The sequence below is a fragment of the Abramis brama genome, assembly GCF_963993115.1.
Source record: "Abramis brama genome assembly, chromosome: 8".
NCBI classification, from domain to species: Eukaryota; Metazoa; Chordata; class Actinopteri; order Cypriniformes; family Leuciscidae; genus Abramis; species Abramis brama.
In genome coordinates this window covers 16,944,074-16,959,874 of record NC_139970.1, presented here as the reverse complement: position 1 = coordinate 16,959,874, position 15,801 = coordinate 16,944,074, and the positions used below count along the sequence as shown (strand labels likewise).

General features: G+C 36.7%; 1 protein-coding gene across 3 annotated transcripts; it reads left to right on the top strand.

The window, feature by feature from the left end:
• The first annotated feature begins 8,722 nt into the window (after positions 1-8,722).
• vgll3 (vestigial-like family member 3) lies at positions 8,723-14,447 on the top strand. Of its 3 annotated transcripts, none has more exons than XM_084122913.1 (4): positions 8,723-9,066; positions 10,101-10,431; positions 11,514-11,990; positions 13,516-14,447. In XM_084122913.1, the coding sequence occupies exons 1-4, from the start codon at positions 8,929-8,931 to the stop codon at positions 13,554-13,556; spliced, it is 987 nt and encodes a 328-aa protein (XP_083979039.1). In that variant the 5' UTR covers positions 8,723-8,928; the 3' UTR covers positions 13,557-14,447. The 3 variants fall into 3 exon arrangements, with proteins under 3 accessions (XP_083979039.1, XP_083979040.1, XP_083979041.1); XM_084122914.1 differs by having other exon boundaries at positions 8,733-9,066; positions 10,104-10,431; positions 13,516-14,212; XM_084122915.1 differs by having other exon boundaries at positions 8,733-9,066; positions 11,517-11,990; positions 13,516-14,212.
• The last annotated feature ends 1,354 nt before the right edge of the window (positions 14,448-15,801 follow it).

Here is a 15,801-nt window from a genome sequence, read left to right as displayed (position 1 = left end):
TATGGTGTGGATATTGTCACAGAATTAGAAAGATAATTAAAACTTTAAAGTTATCATTATACAGTGAATAGTAAAACATAACGTATAGTACTTATTTTTGTCTAGTTAGTTATTGTCCTTGGTGTGAACAGGCCACAAATGATGGCAAATAATTGGTAACATTTTATTTTGATGGCCCCTTTTGAACATTCTATTAACTATAAGTAACTTTGCAACTGTAACTGTCATCAGCTGGAGTGCCCTTGAGAGCCACCAGAGGGCACTCCACATCAGACTATCATTATTCACTCACAACTACATTTCCCATAATTCACTGCCCGGACTCATAATCCCTGATTATCACATTCACCTGTGTCTCATTATATTGTTTAGTTCACCCCATATAAGCCTGGTTCACCTCATCATTCCCTGCGAAGTCTTGTATGTTATTCCACTGCATTTCTGAGCATTTCCTTTTTTGTCATTGTTCCTGGTTCTTGATCTCTGCCCGTGTCCTGGTTTTGTCTGTTTGTTTGGATTGCCTGCCTGTGTATGACCTTTGCCTGGATTCTGATTACGATTTTGATTTACTTTAATAAACTGCATTTGGATCCTCAACCTTCGTGTCTCGGAGCAGTGGAATAACATATAAGTGGAATGACCGTCACAGCAACTATATGCCAGCTAACTCTCATTAGAGTATTAGTAGACTGTCTGCTTAATATCTGCTCTATCTTTATGCGATTGGTCCTCCAACAGACATTTTACAAGTTACTTTGCAACTATATGTCAACTTATTCTAACCCTAATCCTACCAGTCTACTAATACTCTAATGAGAGTTAGAAGACATGTAGGTGAAGAAGAAGAAGAAAAAGAAGTAGTTTTATCTATATAGTGTCTTTCCGTAGCTCAAGGTCGCTTTACATTGTACATTACAATACATTTACACACCTGCACACACACATTACAATCACATAAGGACACATATAGTCACATTATCCAAAGGTGCAACGTTACTTAGTCAACAGAATGTGTTAAAAGGACCATCAAATGAAAGTGACGCCAAATAATTGAATTGGAATGTTTCCTTGTGGACTGATATGAAATACCCCCACACTAAAACAATTGTTTTTCTCGACAGATCGCTGAAGATACAAGCAAGTTCTCCCCCATGGAGTGCTTCAGTAAGTATTAACAAAAAGCATGAAGCAAAGAATAAACATTTAAGAGCTCATTTCTTTCTGATGCTCTTGGGATTTATCACTACCTGAAGGCTACGCTTCTACACAACCATCTGGAGGAGAGGCAGACACTGAAAATGGACCACATCCTCCCATGAATACATACTTTATTTGAAGAAACATTCTGTATTATTATATTTATTATTATTTTAGATTTTACCACAGGATTTCCATGGATCAATGATTTCTAAAATGAATTTGAACAGGACATCTTACAAATTCAGAATTTTGCAATTAAAGACAAGTGAGCATGCTTGGCCATATTACATTATATTATATTATATTATATTATATTATATTATATTATATTATATTATTTTATATTATATTATATTATATTATATTATATTATATTATATTAATTATATTATATTATATTATATTATATTATATTATATTATATCATTACATTACATTACATTACATTACATTACATTACATTACATTACATTACATTACATTACATTACATTACATTACATTACATTACAACAAATGTCTAGACAAACAGACTGTGAGATTGTCAGAGGGATTTCAGAGTGTAGCTCTTATCTTCAGTGTCTAACAGATTTTGATAATGTCAGGTAATCCCACCATCAATTGTCAGTACATTAACAAAGTTGCTTTGTTACTCTAATTTGCATTTAATTGAGGGTTAATGCAGCTGTTCCTCTGAACAGAAGTCTAGTCTGCAGGCAAATTCTCAGATGCAATGGTCTTTGCTGGAGTGATTGCATTTAGATTGCACAATACATCAACCTATATGCCTTCTGTGCCACACCTGTGACAGTTTCCACCAGTGTGGATTGTAAAGTCTTCTTGGCATCATGGCAGTGATGAGACGATTACTAGAATATAGCAGAATTCTCAGTTCAACTGAACTAAATTATTAAAATTATTCATGCACACCAGTCTTCCTGTTATTTATGTAGGTCAATGTTTTTTTTTCTTAAAGTACATTTATATGATGAAGTGGGCAAAACAAATTGCCCCCTTTTCTATAGTAGCTGGTACTGGCATTGGCTTGAAAACCCTCCTTCTGTCTACATTTGTTTCCATCTACACTCTTAAAGGTTCTTTAGTGGCATCTTGTAATGTGCATGCTCTGTTTTGGTTTAGTTTTATTGTTTTGTTTCTGTTTTCCCTGTGCCTGTGTACCTTGTAATTTGATGATAGCTGTGTCTGGAATCACCCCCTATATACCCTTAAATAGGGCACTATTTGAGGGAACAGCCATTTGTAGTGGTGTCCGAAACCATAGTGGATGTTATAGTGCACTCATTCAATCCCACAATGCACCGCAATAACGAGTGCACAACTGATGTACGCTCAACGGCTAGAGAATACCCATAATGCACTGTGAGGGTCGTCCCGTGTCTAACCAGAAGATTGCGTCCGCAGCATAATCATCCATACATCCATTCATTTTACAAACCGCTGATCCAATGTGGGTACAGAGTAATATCATGGTATAATTTCCTTTTTAATTGATTATTAAATTGTTTAACCAAGGTTTACACATAGTTTCCATGACAGAGTTCAAGGTAAATCTTTTCATGACTACTGGAGCTGCCAGTTCACGATGTTTAAAATGATTATTTAACAGCAAGCACAAACTATGCAAAAGCGGCAACCCTTCCGGTGCAATCAATGCCGCTTTTGCATAGTTTGTGCTTGCTGTTAAATAATCATTTTAAACATCGTGAACTGGCAGCTCATGGAGCCTAGCATGTATAAACCTTAATTAAACAATATAATAATCAATTAAAAAGGTATTTATACCTGTATGATATTATTTTGTAGCCACATTGGTTTGTAAAATGAATGGATGGTTCGACGGATGATTCAGCTGCGAACGCCATCTTCTGGTCTGATGAGAGAATTCATTCAACGCACGACTCACAGTGCATTATGGGTATTCTTTAGATGTTGAGCGTACATTGGTTGTACACTCGATATTGCGATGCATTGAATGAGTGCACTCGTGAGTGTCTTCTATATAGTATGAATATGTGTAGAATGAATGTAATCTGGACATACTATTCGCCATGCTGTCATTGTCATGTGACCTACCAGCGTCACTGCGCACAAACGCACATTGCGTTTGCTTCACTGCCATTCACAAATCCTCCCCCGTGGCATCATGGGATAGTAAAGTGTCCATCGTATGCACACTTCAGAATCTCTCCAGAAGTAGAAGGTCATCTGGTTACTTTTTGCCTACTGTTTTATGAGTACTGTGAATTCGGACATACTTCTTTTGTTACATACTATTTTTCGCCTACTATATAGTAGGGAAGTATGCAATTTCGGATGTATCCCTAGTTACCTTGTGTGTGCCAGTTTGTTCCCTTAGTTGCTGATTACGTTCACCTGTTGTTCATTTAGTTATCTAATTACTCTCCCCGTGTGTTTAAGCCCTGAATTTCCTCAGTTCATTTGGTATTGTCTAAGTTAAACATGGTTGTGTTTCGTTATTCTCCAAGCAAACTCCTGAGTTTTAGTTTGTGGATTAAATAGAGACTGTTTATTTTGGATTCTCCTTTAATCATGCACTTCTCTACAACCACAACTGTGGTACATCTATGGTTTCATGAAGAACTTTTAGCATCAATGGATCCTTGCCATTGCACAAAAGGTTCTTTATAGTGTATAAAGTTTATTTAGATTTTTCAAATGTTCTTCACACTAAGAAAAAAAAAGGTTATTTTAAGAAGTGTTAACTGAATTATTCTTTTAGGAACCAAAAATTGTTCTTCTGGCATCACTAAGTGATCACAAGAGTATAGAATTAACAAATGCATAAACTTAGACCGCATGCTTTGAACTCTATTGATGCCCTTCTTGCACAGTCAAAGATATGAAAGCAACTGAACTGTATTGCTCAATGGCTTTGGTAAGGAGAAAAGAAAAAAAAAATCTAATTATCACTCTTTTTATTGTAGTTTAATTTCCTTTGTTCTCAAGTAAAATGGCTCCACTGCATGGGGGATTTGATGAAATGTGTGCCAGTGGAATAATACAACATAGCAGTGTCTTATGAAGTACCGTCCCACAGGGTTAGACTTTGAAGCATTCTTTGTGAGCTGTGAGGCAATAGGGAGAGAACTAATTCACTATGTGTTTCCTGCTCAAACGCTTATTAAAAAATGATGATAAACATGATATGAATTATCATAGAGTTAAACTAGAATAAAGTGGAATGCAGGGAGAAGAAAATCACTGTGGTGAGATTCAGTTAGGCCTGTAGGATTAACTTGGATCGACAAGAGAAGACTTCACTGCACTGTAGTGTGTGTGTGTGTGTGTGTGTGTGTGTGTGTGTGTGTGTGTGTGTGTGTGTGTGTGTGTGTGTGTCTCCTGTTATGACTGTAAGTCTCTTCTCAGTGACTGTGCCCTGGCCTAGATAAACCATATCACAACACCACTGAAATATTCACATCTCCTTCTGCATTGTCTAACCATCAAAGTGATCAAGCAGTTTAGCCATGACAACAACTGCATGGGAACAGGGCTGTGTAGAGCGAATTAATAATACAGTGAACTATCTTGTCTTTTCTAAACTCTTCCCCGTTGCATTAGGTTGGCTTTGTTGCAACTGATAAATACTCTGACACTGCTATGTTCTGAAGCTGGAACAACTTTTATGCAAAAATTTTCCATTTCAATGTGTACAGGAAAGTGCTTATTGTATTGATTTGATAATAAAGTTGATAAAATTATTAAAATGTTGATCCATTAACACATTCACCCTTGCCATGTTTGTGAATGGAAAATGGGTCATGTGCCTTTTGTATCCCACACTGTTATATGTTGTTATAGTGATTTTTCATTAAAAAAGTACAAATTCAGCAACTTTATTTTATTTTTAAAAAATGTAATATAACCTCATTCTTCTCAGGTGATTGGCCTGTCTCCTTCGCTTCGCTGTATTAGGAAATATGCAACTTTTGATTAAAAATGGAAACAAAAGCCAGTATTTTGTATTTATTCTGATGTCGATTAACAAGACTTGAAGTGGTGTCCACATTACATTAATCCTACCAACTCTATCTATCTCACATTCCCTTTACCTTTAAGTAAATAAACTCTGTCATAGTAACATCACTAGTGTCTTCACTTTTTTTATCACTTTATTTGTTTAGTCATCCCTGTTACCATGATTTTGTATTATAAATGATTATTGTATATGTGTATACTTGCAGAAACATTAGCATTCTTTCTCAACATTCTTTCTAACAAACACAAGCACAAGGCTGGCTAAATACCAAAACTTTTAACTGGTACCTTTTTTAGATATAGCTATTTAATTGAATTATTTAACACATTTTGTTAATATTATTATTATTATTAGCTTATAATGACACAATGCAATTTATTAAAACAAACACGCCATTAAAGCTGAAAGATACATTATTTGTCTGATCATGTTTAAACGTTTTAATGTAAAATCTTAAAACTAATCATGTTTTATCAATCACTCAACGTCAGGCAGTGAATTCGAGACAGGGGTAGCTGCAGCTTGGAGCAATGGGCGTGGCAAGAGGTAGGGGCGTGGCAGGAGGTAGGGGCGTGGCAGGAGGTTTCTCATTGGTCAAAGGAGTTTCCTCCTGGACAGAGTCAGAGCCATAGAGAGAAGTTGCGACACAGTATGGCGGCTTGTGGAGCCTCTCAATATTTTCCGAAAGCAGCAGCAGCGCAGTAGAACAGACCGTTTGTGATGCACTTTTAAAAGGTAAGACGTTTAAAGAATAAGATTGTATATTATCAGTACATCTGAATCAAATTAACTTGTGTATTAAAGCATGCTAGTTTACTATTGCTCTCTAAATTAGTAGTTTTAGGGGACGTTATCAGATAAAAGAAAGGTCACTGGATAAAGTTAGTAGTGCATAACAAACCACGAACAGCCTATTAATGGTTAAAACCGTTCTATTAATGCATTTTTATCCTTTGTTGTGTAATAAGAGGTAAAGGCTTCTAAACAAATATAAAATTGGGGAGTGTGATAGGGAAGTGATAAAATGAGTATCCATTTCATTTCTCATTGAATGTGCAATAACAAAAAAAAATCATTATTTTAGATTGCATATTTGAGTAACAAAAACGTATGGGTGGAGTTTTTTAGGCACTGTGTTTCTGTAAGCTACCTGTCTATATTATGTTTCAGCTCAGCTGATTTTTGGATTGATGGAAAAGGGAAATGGAAGTTTATTCGTGAGATTAAAAACAATGCTTAAAAGCAGCAAGCCATTTACAAAAACAAATCACACTAGACTAAATGGGAAATAATACTAAATACCACAACATGTAATATATGCTACTATAATTTGTCCCGTTTTTGTCTCCTTTATCTCTTTCAACACAAGAAGCAGAAAGGGATTCAGTGGATCCTGAAGACTCCCTGCACTGATGCTGTACCTTCACCTTCAGTTTCAGCTCCTTGGATTTTACAAGACTTTCCTTGCTCCTTATTTTTAATAAACATTAAACTTCCCAGTGTTGGTCTTTGTGAAAAAGTTCAGATGCACCCAAGTATGATTAGTGCACAATATAGCATAAAATCTTTAGTTCTTCTATTTAGACTGCTCCTGCTGACTCGAGCATATTTACTCATCTGTGTCGGACACTACAAGAACAACATAGAGGAAATGACAGACAACATGCTTGACGTGCAGTTTATGAGACATTTATAGACATTATTAGACATTTATAAAATCCATTGTGCTAAATCAATGCTACATAAATATATATATATATATATATATATATATATGTATATAATGTGTATATATATGTGTGTGTGTGTGTAATTGACAAATAAACCTTCAATTTTTTTTTACAAAAATCTCAAAATCTTTTCAAAACTGATGTTTTATTAGTTTTTATTTATTTTATTTGTTTTATTTATATTTTTGAGTCATTAACTTTGACTTTTTGAAATTTAAACAATTTTCAGTTGTAAACATTTCTAAGTGTTTAAATTCAACTGATATGGAAAGTGTGCCAACCTACCCATACTTGAAAGCAGTTTTTACCAGTATTAGAGAGATCTACAACTCTTTTCACTCATCATTAAGGCTCCTCTGAACGATGAATTATATCATGTATACTGTAATTACCATAATAAAATAACCATGTTTGCAGTTGTGCCAACCTGACATGCAAATTTCTGGACAAAAGTTTTTCAATTATCTCAACAGCTTTAAAACTTCTGAAATGTATTAACTTTGTTTATATGAAAGGTTCAAATGAAGCCATAGAATTTCATTTTTAATTTTTTATTCTTAAGACACCATTTGAGTTTTTAGACTGTTCATTTGTGCGGACAGTTGCTACTATAGTATGAATCAGTGAAGGAATGAGTTTTGACTTAGAACACAAGCCTTTGATGGCAAATTCAATTGACGTTTCAAAAGAATTAATTGTAAAAATGACAACTGAATAAATGTTTTTGGATAAAATGGTGTTTGTTTTGCTTAATTGATTAATGTCACTTAAAAGAAGTTTATTAAACCGTTTTTACTTCATTTTATAATTATATGGTGAGTGTTTGATCAAACACGTATATAGCCTATGTATGCCTTTATACAGCAAAAACATTTGCTGTACCATTATTATAAAAATAACATTACTATTAGTTTGTATGTACTTTAAAATGAACGTACAAAACTAGTATGACTTTAATAATGTCAGGAGACATTTTTATCTTTAAAATAATAATTTAATTTGTTTTTTAATGATTTAAAAAAAAGTCGCGGTGGTGATGACGTCATGTAACCCGCGCCCTAAATTTGAGAATGTATTCTCAATATCATTATTGCTATTTTCACAGTGAAAGAAATGTATTTGGTCTTGTATAATTGTTTGTTGGCCAAAAGTGATTAAGTATATGGCTCGCTTTTATGCGGATCAGGAAGCTTTCGCGTCCAATTGTAAAGACCTCACGGCACGCCCCGTTCCTCCTGGCACGCCCCATTCCTTTCCGACCTCGTGGCACGCCCATTGCTCCAGGCTGCAGTTACCTCTACTTGGTGAATTCTGGTTAGGACAGTCAGCGGGTCTACAGCAGGTGGCAGCACATGCCTAATGCAAACCTACCTTAAACACGGCTAATTAAGATGACAGGACATTTAAAAAAAAATCTCGGTTATTAAAATTTCCCCTCAAGCGAACAACATATTACTAGAGTAAAAATGAATAGCCTACACCCACAGAAACATACAATTAATGCAATGCAAGAATGCAATATAACCTAAAGCATATAATGCTTTTTACAACTTAACCAGGTGTTTCTCAAAAAGTTAGTTTTGAGCTTGTCAAAACAGTTCGGCAGTTTGTCTATCTTTTACTAGCGGGTAACTGGTAAAGTATAGTGCTTTATGAATATTTGTTTCGGTTTCTTCAGCGGAGCCCTGATTCCACCAATCAGATCGTAGCGCTCCAAACTTCCCACCAATCAGCGCAGCTCCTGTAACTTTCACGCGCTGCTCGCGTCTGTCGCTGTGTTTTGATCCGCTGTCTGTCTGTAGGTGGTGAAGCCTCGATGGGGACACTTTTGTTTTTATGCTAATATTTTCTTTTACAAACCGCGGCGCTTTTGTCAACGCTCAGGTTTATATAGGGGGGAATGATGACATCATTTATCTGCGGTTGAGGAAGCTGCCGTGTTTCTGAAGAGCCTCTTGAGATCGTCTAAGCCTCTGCCATGAGTTGTTTGGATGTTATGTATCATCAGAGTTATGGAGCTCATCACTACTTGCCTGCGACATCATCAGCGGCAGCGGCGGCTTACAAAGCGGCGTACTATCATCATCATCATCAACATCATCAGCAGCAGCAGCAGGTAGGTGCTTTATTCTGACTCAGACTCAAGAAAAGTTAGGAAAACAAAGTTCTGCTTCTGACATTTTTGCTGAGATGATTTAAAAAGCATTAAAAAATGTTGCATTTTTTTTCATCATATATATACACATACATACTGTACACACACACAATTATATATTACACTATTTAAATGAACAAGTCGGACAGGACAGTGAAGACAAAACAGTTATACAGTTATACATATAGCTAGGTGAACACCACACACCTGGTGTGAAAAACTCAACTAACTTTTGGTTAGTTTCTATATATATATATATATATATATATATATATATATATATATATATATAAAAAGCTTTACAATTTTACATTCGTGGTCATTATATATATATATAATGACCACGAATGCAAAAAATGTAACGCTTTTTTTTTCTTAAAGCTTTAAATACTTTTTAAATCATCTCAGCAAAATAATAATAATAATACAAAATAATAACAATATATATATATATATATATATATATATAGACACACACTGGTACACTATTTTAATGGACAAGACAGAGCAGTGAAGAAAAAACTGTTATTTATAGGCTATATATATTTATTTATCTAAAAAAAGTATTACTCTATTTTATTGGACCAGTAAATGTCTAAGATTTTTTTCTTTTGACGTTTTAGTCAATGCGTAATTCCAGTACATTATTAAACATTATTGTTACTTTCAAATGTGTAGAGTTTTTCTCTAAATGCTGTACTGATATTAAATAAAATCATATTTTATGACATCTGATATAGAATTCTTCAAATTCCAAGCTGTGAATTACAACTGAACGTGTTTATACAGTCTCTCGTATACGGAAATCTTCATGGGCGTAAATCAGCGTTACCACTAATGTGCCAAGCGTGGGCACTGGGCCATCAGTTCAGAGACAATCCTCAACAATCTATTTTTGGTCGAAGACCAGGTGGTGAATGTGTGTGTGCGGCAGCTTTTAACCCTGCCCTGACCAGTTCAGTTCTTCATAATGAACACAAATCTGTGTCTTTCAGCAGAAGAAGTTTGGTGCCTACAGCAGGATGCAGGATTCTGAGGAGTTTCCCTCTCACTGTGGCCAGAATAAGCAGCCGGGAGCGCTGAAGCCCCGTCCCGAGCCCGAGCTTGCCCGAGAGGAGGAGCAGAACGCTGGGGAAGAGGAGCGCTGCAAGGAGGCGCAGCCCGCCGAGGCCGAGTACTTGAGTGCCAGGTGTGTGGTGTTCACTTATTTCCGCGGAGACATCGGGGACGTGGTGGACGAACATTTCTCGCGCGCTTTGAGCCAGCCCAGTTCCTTCAGCAATGACGCTAAAACCGGCAGACTTCACTCTGGAGGACCGTGGAAAGGTAGGAGACAGTGTTCCTGAAAATCACATCATTAACATTAATAGTTCTCACACATTATAACATAAGATGGTTACACTTTATTTTACAGTGTCCTTGTTACAGTGTAATTACATTTAAGTACTAAATCATATTAATTAGCAACATGTACTTACTATAAGGTTAAGAATAAAGTTGGGTTTGGAGTTAGTTTCATGTAATTATGCATAATTTACTGTTATTACTGCATTAGTACTTACTTGTACTTACATTGTACAACTACTGGGTAATATAAGGCAACTACATGGGTTAAGGTTAGGTTTAGGGTTAGTACATAGTCATTACACAGTTATTACAATAACTATGAGAAGTACATTAGTATGTACATTGGGAACAGGACTGTAAAATAAAGCGCTACCACTACAAGTGTATGTAATGTGTAACAAAGACACTAAAATAATGTGTTACCCAATATTGTAAAAAAAAAATATATATATTTGTAAAAGAATTTAAACAGAAAAAGTGTGGAAAAACTCAAAATCAAAATACTCACAAAATACATTTTTTCTTTTGTTTTGGTCCTTTACAGCAGCCTTTAACAATCAAATTTGCTGGTTGAGTTGAATACAGTTGAAGAATAATAAAACTGAATAACAGATCAATCATGATAGAAATGTTGTATGCACATTCCACAACACAGAGTGTCGAAACTTTGCATGCTGGTCCATGACTCATATGTAAAAAACCCTCAAAACATCAAGAAAAAAAGAAAAAAATCATAGAATAGCCGATATTTACGACTACTTAGTGGGTTAAATTGACCCGCAACATAAAATAAACGTATAGTTCTAGTCCTGGCTTCTGATTGGTCAGTACAGCACTACTGCTAAGCTAAAGGCATTCTGTGTTTGTGAACTTTTTTTTCCAACATCAATATTGTATGTTAAAATGTACATGAATCTAAGGGAAAGTATGCATTTCTCTTTTAGGTTTCCAATCACGTTTTTGCCTTCACATGTTACTGTTAAGTGGTGTGACAGAATACTACAAAACCATTTCAATCAGATATCCAGGTACTGAGGAACTGATTGTGTGTTGTGTTTCAGAAGGAAACTCCCACTCCGAGGGTCAGTGTGGCTCCGTATCGTCGTCCGTGTGGGGTAGCGGTTACCCGTCTCAGACCAGCCCGTGTGTCCCCCCCTCTCACCCTGACTTCCCCCACAGCGCCGCCTTCCACCCTGCAGACACTGGCATCTGGAGCAGCCACAGCCTGGCCCCTCCTTCTGCTCTTACTGACTCATGGCACTACGGCCTGGGAGCCCAGAGTGGAGCGGGATACCCCCACGTGCACGAGATGTACCCTCACATGCACCCCCGCCACCCACACCCCCACCGCGTGCTCCATCACGCCCACAGCCCCGCGCTGGACCCCCGCTTCAGCCCCCTCCTGCTACCCGGTGTGAGAGCGTCATGCAGCCCCACGTCCTACACAGACGCCATCAAAACAGAGCTGGAACCGAGTAGCATCCCGGCACCCAACTGGCCCGTTTCTTTCCACGGGTCGGTGGACATCTATGACACAGGTGAGACAAGATGAGCGAACAGATCATAGATCTGTACACTTCCACAGCATTCATGTGTTATGACATTTGTAAATCATCATTATGTAGTCATTTTTATTCGCAAGTCAACACAAAATGGTTTATATACATATTAAATAACCACGTGATAATGCCTACTTTTGGATAATTCAGTTAAATAGATTCTTCACAGTCAAAAGCTTCATCTCTTACACTACAGTTCAAAGCTGAAAGAAGTCTCATGTCTTATTTGATTAAAAATACAGTAAAAACATAGCCTGGGTTTCTCCATGCTGCCTTGTGCGCAGTGCGATTTTATTCACGCTGCTAGGCAGCCTGGATACCATGGACCAGATTTTCCCCTCAAAAAGGGAACCAATCACAGAACGGGAATGGAGCAGCAAGACGATGACGGCGTCTATGCGACACACCGAAGCAGTTTGTTTATATCTATGGATCCAACATGGCATCAGACACGAAGTTACCTTTCGATGCAGCCTTAGATAGTGTTCTAAGTAGTTTAGAACGCAAGTTTATTTCGTCTTCTTCCTCGTCGAATTTCTGTCGCTCTACATACGTCATCTGGTATAATTGAAACGATTGGCTATGAGCTACATACAGGCGCATTTGATAGACATTCGTAGCGCCCAATAAACGGCTCTGGGCATTCGTAAACCACGCCTCAAATATGAGAAAATGAACATGTGGTTCCCAGACCACGTCTCAATGAGAAGAGGTCTGACGTTAGCCAGGCTAGTAAAAACAGTCATATTTTAAAATATTACAACATCAATTATTTATTTTTTTGGTCAAAGCTGAATTTTCAGCTTCATTACTTCAGTCTTCAGTGTCACATGATCTTTCAGAAATCATTCTGATATGCTGATTTGCTGCTCAGTAAACATTTCTTATTATTATCAATGTTGAAAACAATTGTGCTGCTTATATTTTTGTGGAACCGTGATTTTTTTATCAGGATTCTTCGTTAAAAAAATTGAATGAATCGAAAGTTCAAAAGAACAGCATATGTTGAAATAGAAATCTTCTGTAACATTATAAATGTCTTCACTTTTGGCCAATATAATGCGTTCTTGCTGAATAAAATTATTCATTTCTTACTGACCTCAAACTTTTAAACAGTAACAAATAGCAAAAACAGCTTCACAACACAAGTACATCTAATATTATTTTCACATTACCTACATTTTGTCGTTGCTTTCACATATAAATAATGTAAAGCAGTCCTGACACATTTATATATAGGGATGCATGATATCTGTCAGTTATTGGTCGATATTAGAGATGTTTATCAGTCATTATTAGATATGTCAGTGGAGGCCACATACTGAATTGTGCATAATTTGCCATATTTTTACATTTAGATTACTATTACCTTTTTTCTAGATTTTATTGGTTTATTTCCTGTATAAACCGTATAGTGTAAACTGTCATATGGCGTCACACCCCTTATGTTATGTTGCTGGATGAAGCAAACATGTTTTAACAAGATTTGTTTCCTCACCCACAGCACCAGAGCAAGACAAAGCGAAGGCCAGTGTCTGGTTCTGAGACAGAGAAGATTCACTGGACTACATGCCTTAGACTGGACCACACTAAACTGCATGTGGAGTGTTTCCTCAGAGGACTGTCTTGGGAACTATTCAGGGGGCAGATCAGTCTCTATCAGTGAGACGAGCACAAAAACAGCTTTGGGGAAAACTAGTGTTTTTGTAAAGCATACCATCCTGTCTGAGTTTGTGCGCTTGTGGACAGAGATCCAATTCAGGACGCTTCTTCTCCCATCTGGGCTTTTCCTGTGTGGATGCTAAACGTCCCAAATGAGGTTTAAGAGGTATATCTCCCTCTTTCTTTACACAAAGGAGGTTTTCTCGACATGGTTGATGCTTTAGAACTGCATTTATGTACTTGCACAGGTTCTGTTGAAAGAACTGATTGTATTAGTACAGTACAAGGCAGAAATGTGTTGAATGTCTGAGAAAATCTTTATTTACTTTAATATATTTGTCTAAAATAGTCGTGTGACTTTACTGATTGGTGTTTTCTGTTTGTAATACGTGTTAATAGATTATTTTTTGATGTCAACGTGTCTCGCCTTTGAGGAATTCGTTTTACTGCCTTACATGAACTGCTAAGTTTTATTGGCAAACAACCTGTTTTTGTTTGGAAGGATTTATTAAATCGTTACAGTGGTTACTGTCCCTTTAAATGTTGTCAGTGGTAGTGCTTTTATCTGCTTTACTTTTCCTCGTCAATGGGATGTAAGGCATTTGAGAGGTCAGTGGCACCAAAACACACTGCAGAATAACTCTTGACCAATTTTGGGAACGAAATATGCAGAGCACAAAGTCCCAGAAGGGATAGTATCATTCCATTCACATTTAGCTTCATCTCTCGCAAAGCCACAGAATCTGGGATGTGTCATAAACCGTGTTATATTGCAAAAAAAAAAAAAAGTTTATGTGAATGTTCCTAAATGTCAGAAGCTGGAATGTGCTTCCTGTCTGGCTAGGAAGTTCGATCCAAGACAACTTGAACAATTGCAGTTAAAACAGTCTCCTCTTATCCACTACAAATATGTCCTAATAGAGATTGTGATAAACCAAAAGAATGTGGCGATCGGCCTCCGTGTAACGTCGACCAAAATCCACTCAAAGAATGCGGAGAGTGTAGAATATGCACTCTGGTGTGAAATCGAGCATTATTTTGGAGAGATGCAGCTTGAAATATTTTTTTATACAAGCACAGTGCCAGATATTGCATTATATTTGTCGTAAAAGACAGCTGTTGGGCTGGTTGTCCTGTGAGTGGAGGAGCTGAGTTAGTGTGGATGTGGGGTTTCGGAGTGAGATCTCTGACCAGGTGGCGGCACTGACCCTCTCACTTTCAGGACATCACCAGCTGCTTCATACTGAGGCTGCATCACAAACTAGAAACTCAGAAACTCTAGAAAGACTATTTCATGTAACTTGTGAAAAACAAGTGTGCTCAATTGTAGTGTACTTAAATGTTAGTGCCACTTGAGTTTATTTAAAGAAAGTGTAAGTTCATGATGATGTTTCTTAAAGGGATAGTTCACCCAAAAATGCAAATTCTATCATTAATTACTCACCCTCGTGTCGTTCCAAACCCATAAGACTTTCATTCATCTTCAAAACACAAATGAAGATATTTAAATAAAATCTGAGAGATTTCTGTAAAACTGCTAAACTAAACTGCTCAACTGCTGCATCTTTCTTTGAAAGATGAACGAAAGCCTTAGGGTTTATAAGGGTGAGTAATTGATGACAATTTTTTTCATTTTTTCAATTAAAGTTAATATATTTTAAATGTACTAAACTGCAACTTCATCATTACACATAATTACAAATATATTTACAGTGAGGAAAATAAGTATTTGAACACCCTGTTATTTTGCAAGTTCTCCCACTTGGAAATCATGGAGGGGTCTGAAATTGTCATCGTAGGTGCATGTCCACTGTGAGAGACATAATCTAAAAAAAAAAATCCAGAAATCACAATATATGATTTTATAACTATTTATTTGTATGATACAGCTGCAAATAAGTATTTGAACACCTGTCTATCAGCTAGAATTCTGACCCTCAAAGACCTGTTAGTCTGCCTTTAAAATGTCCACCTCCACTCCATTTATTATCCTAAATTAGATGCACCTGTTTGAGGTCGTTAGCTGCATAAAGACACCTGTCCACCCCATACAATCAGTAAGAATCCAACTACTAACATGGCCAAGACCAAAGAGCTGTCCAAAGACACTAGAGACAAAATTGTACAC

Bases quoted from the DNA above. Each gene is read 5' to 3' on its own strand.
- vgll3 (XM_084122913.1), top strand. From the start codon at position 8,929: ATGAGTTGTTTGGATGTTATGTATCATCAGAGTTATGGAGCTCATCAC. The intron at 9,067-10,100 runs GTAGGTGCTTTA...TGTGTCTTTCAG, and splicing joins ATCATCAGCAGCAGCAGCAG to CAGAAGAAGTTTGGTGCCTA. The intron at 10,432-11,513 runs GTAGGAGACAGT...GTTGTGTTTCAG, and splicing joins CTCTGGAGGACCGTGGAAAG to AAGGAAACTCCCACTCCGAG.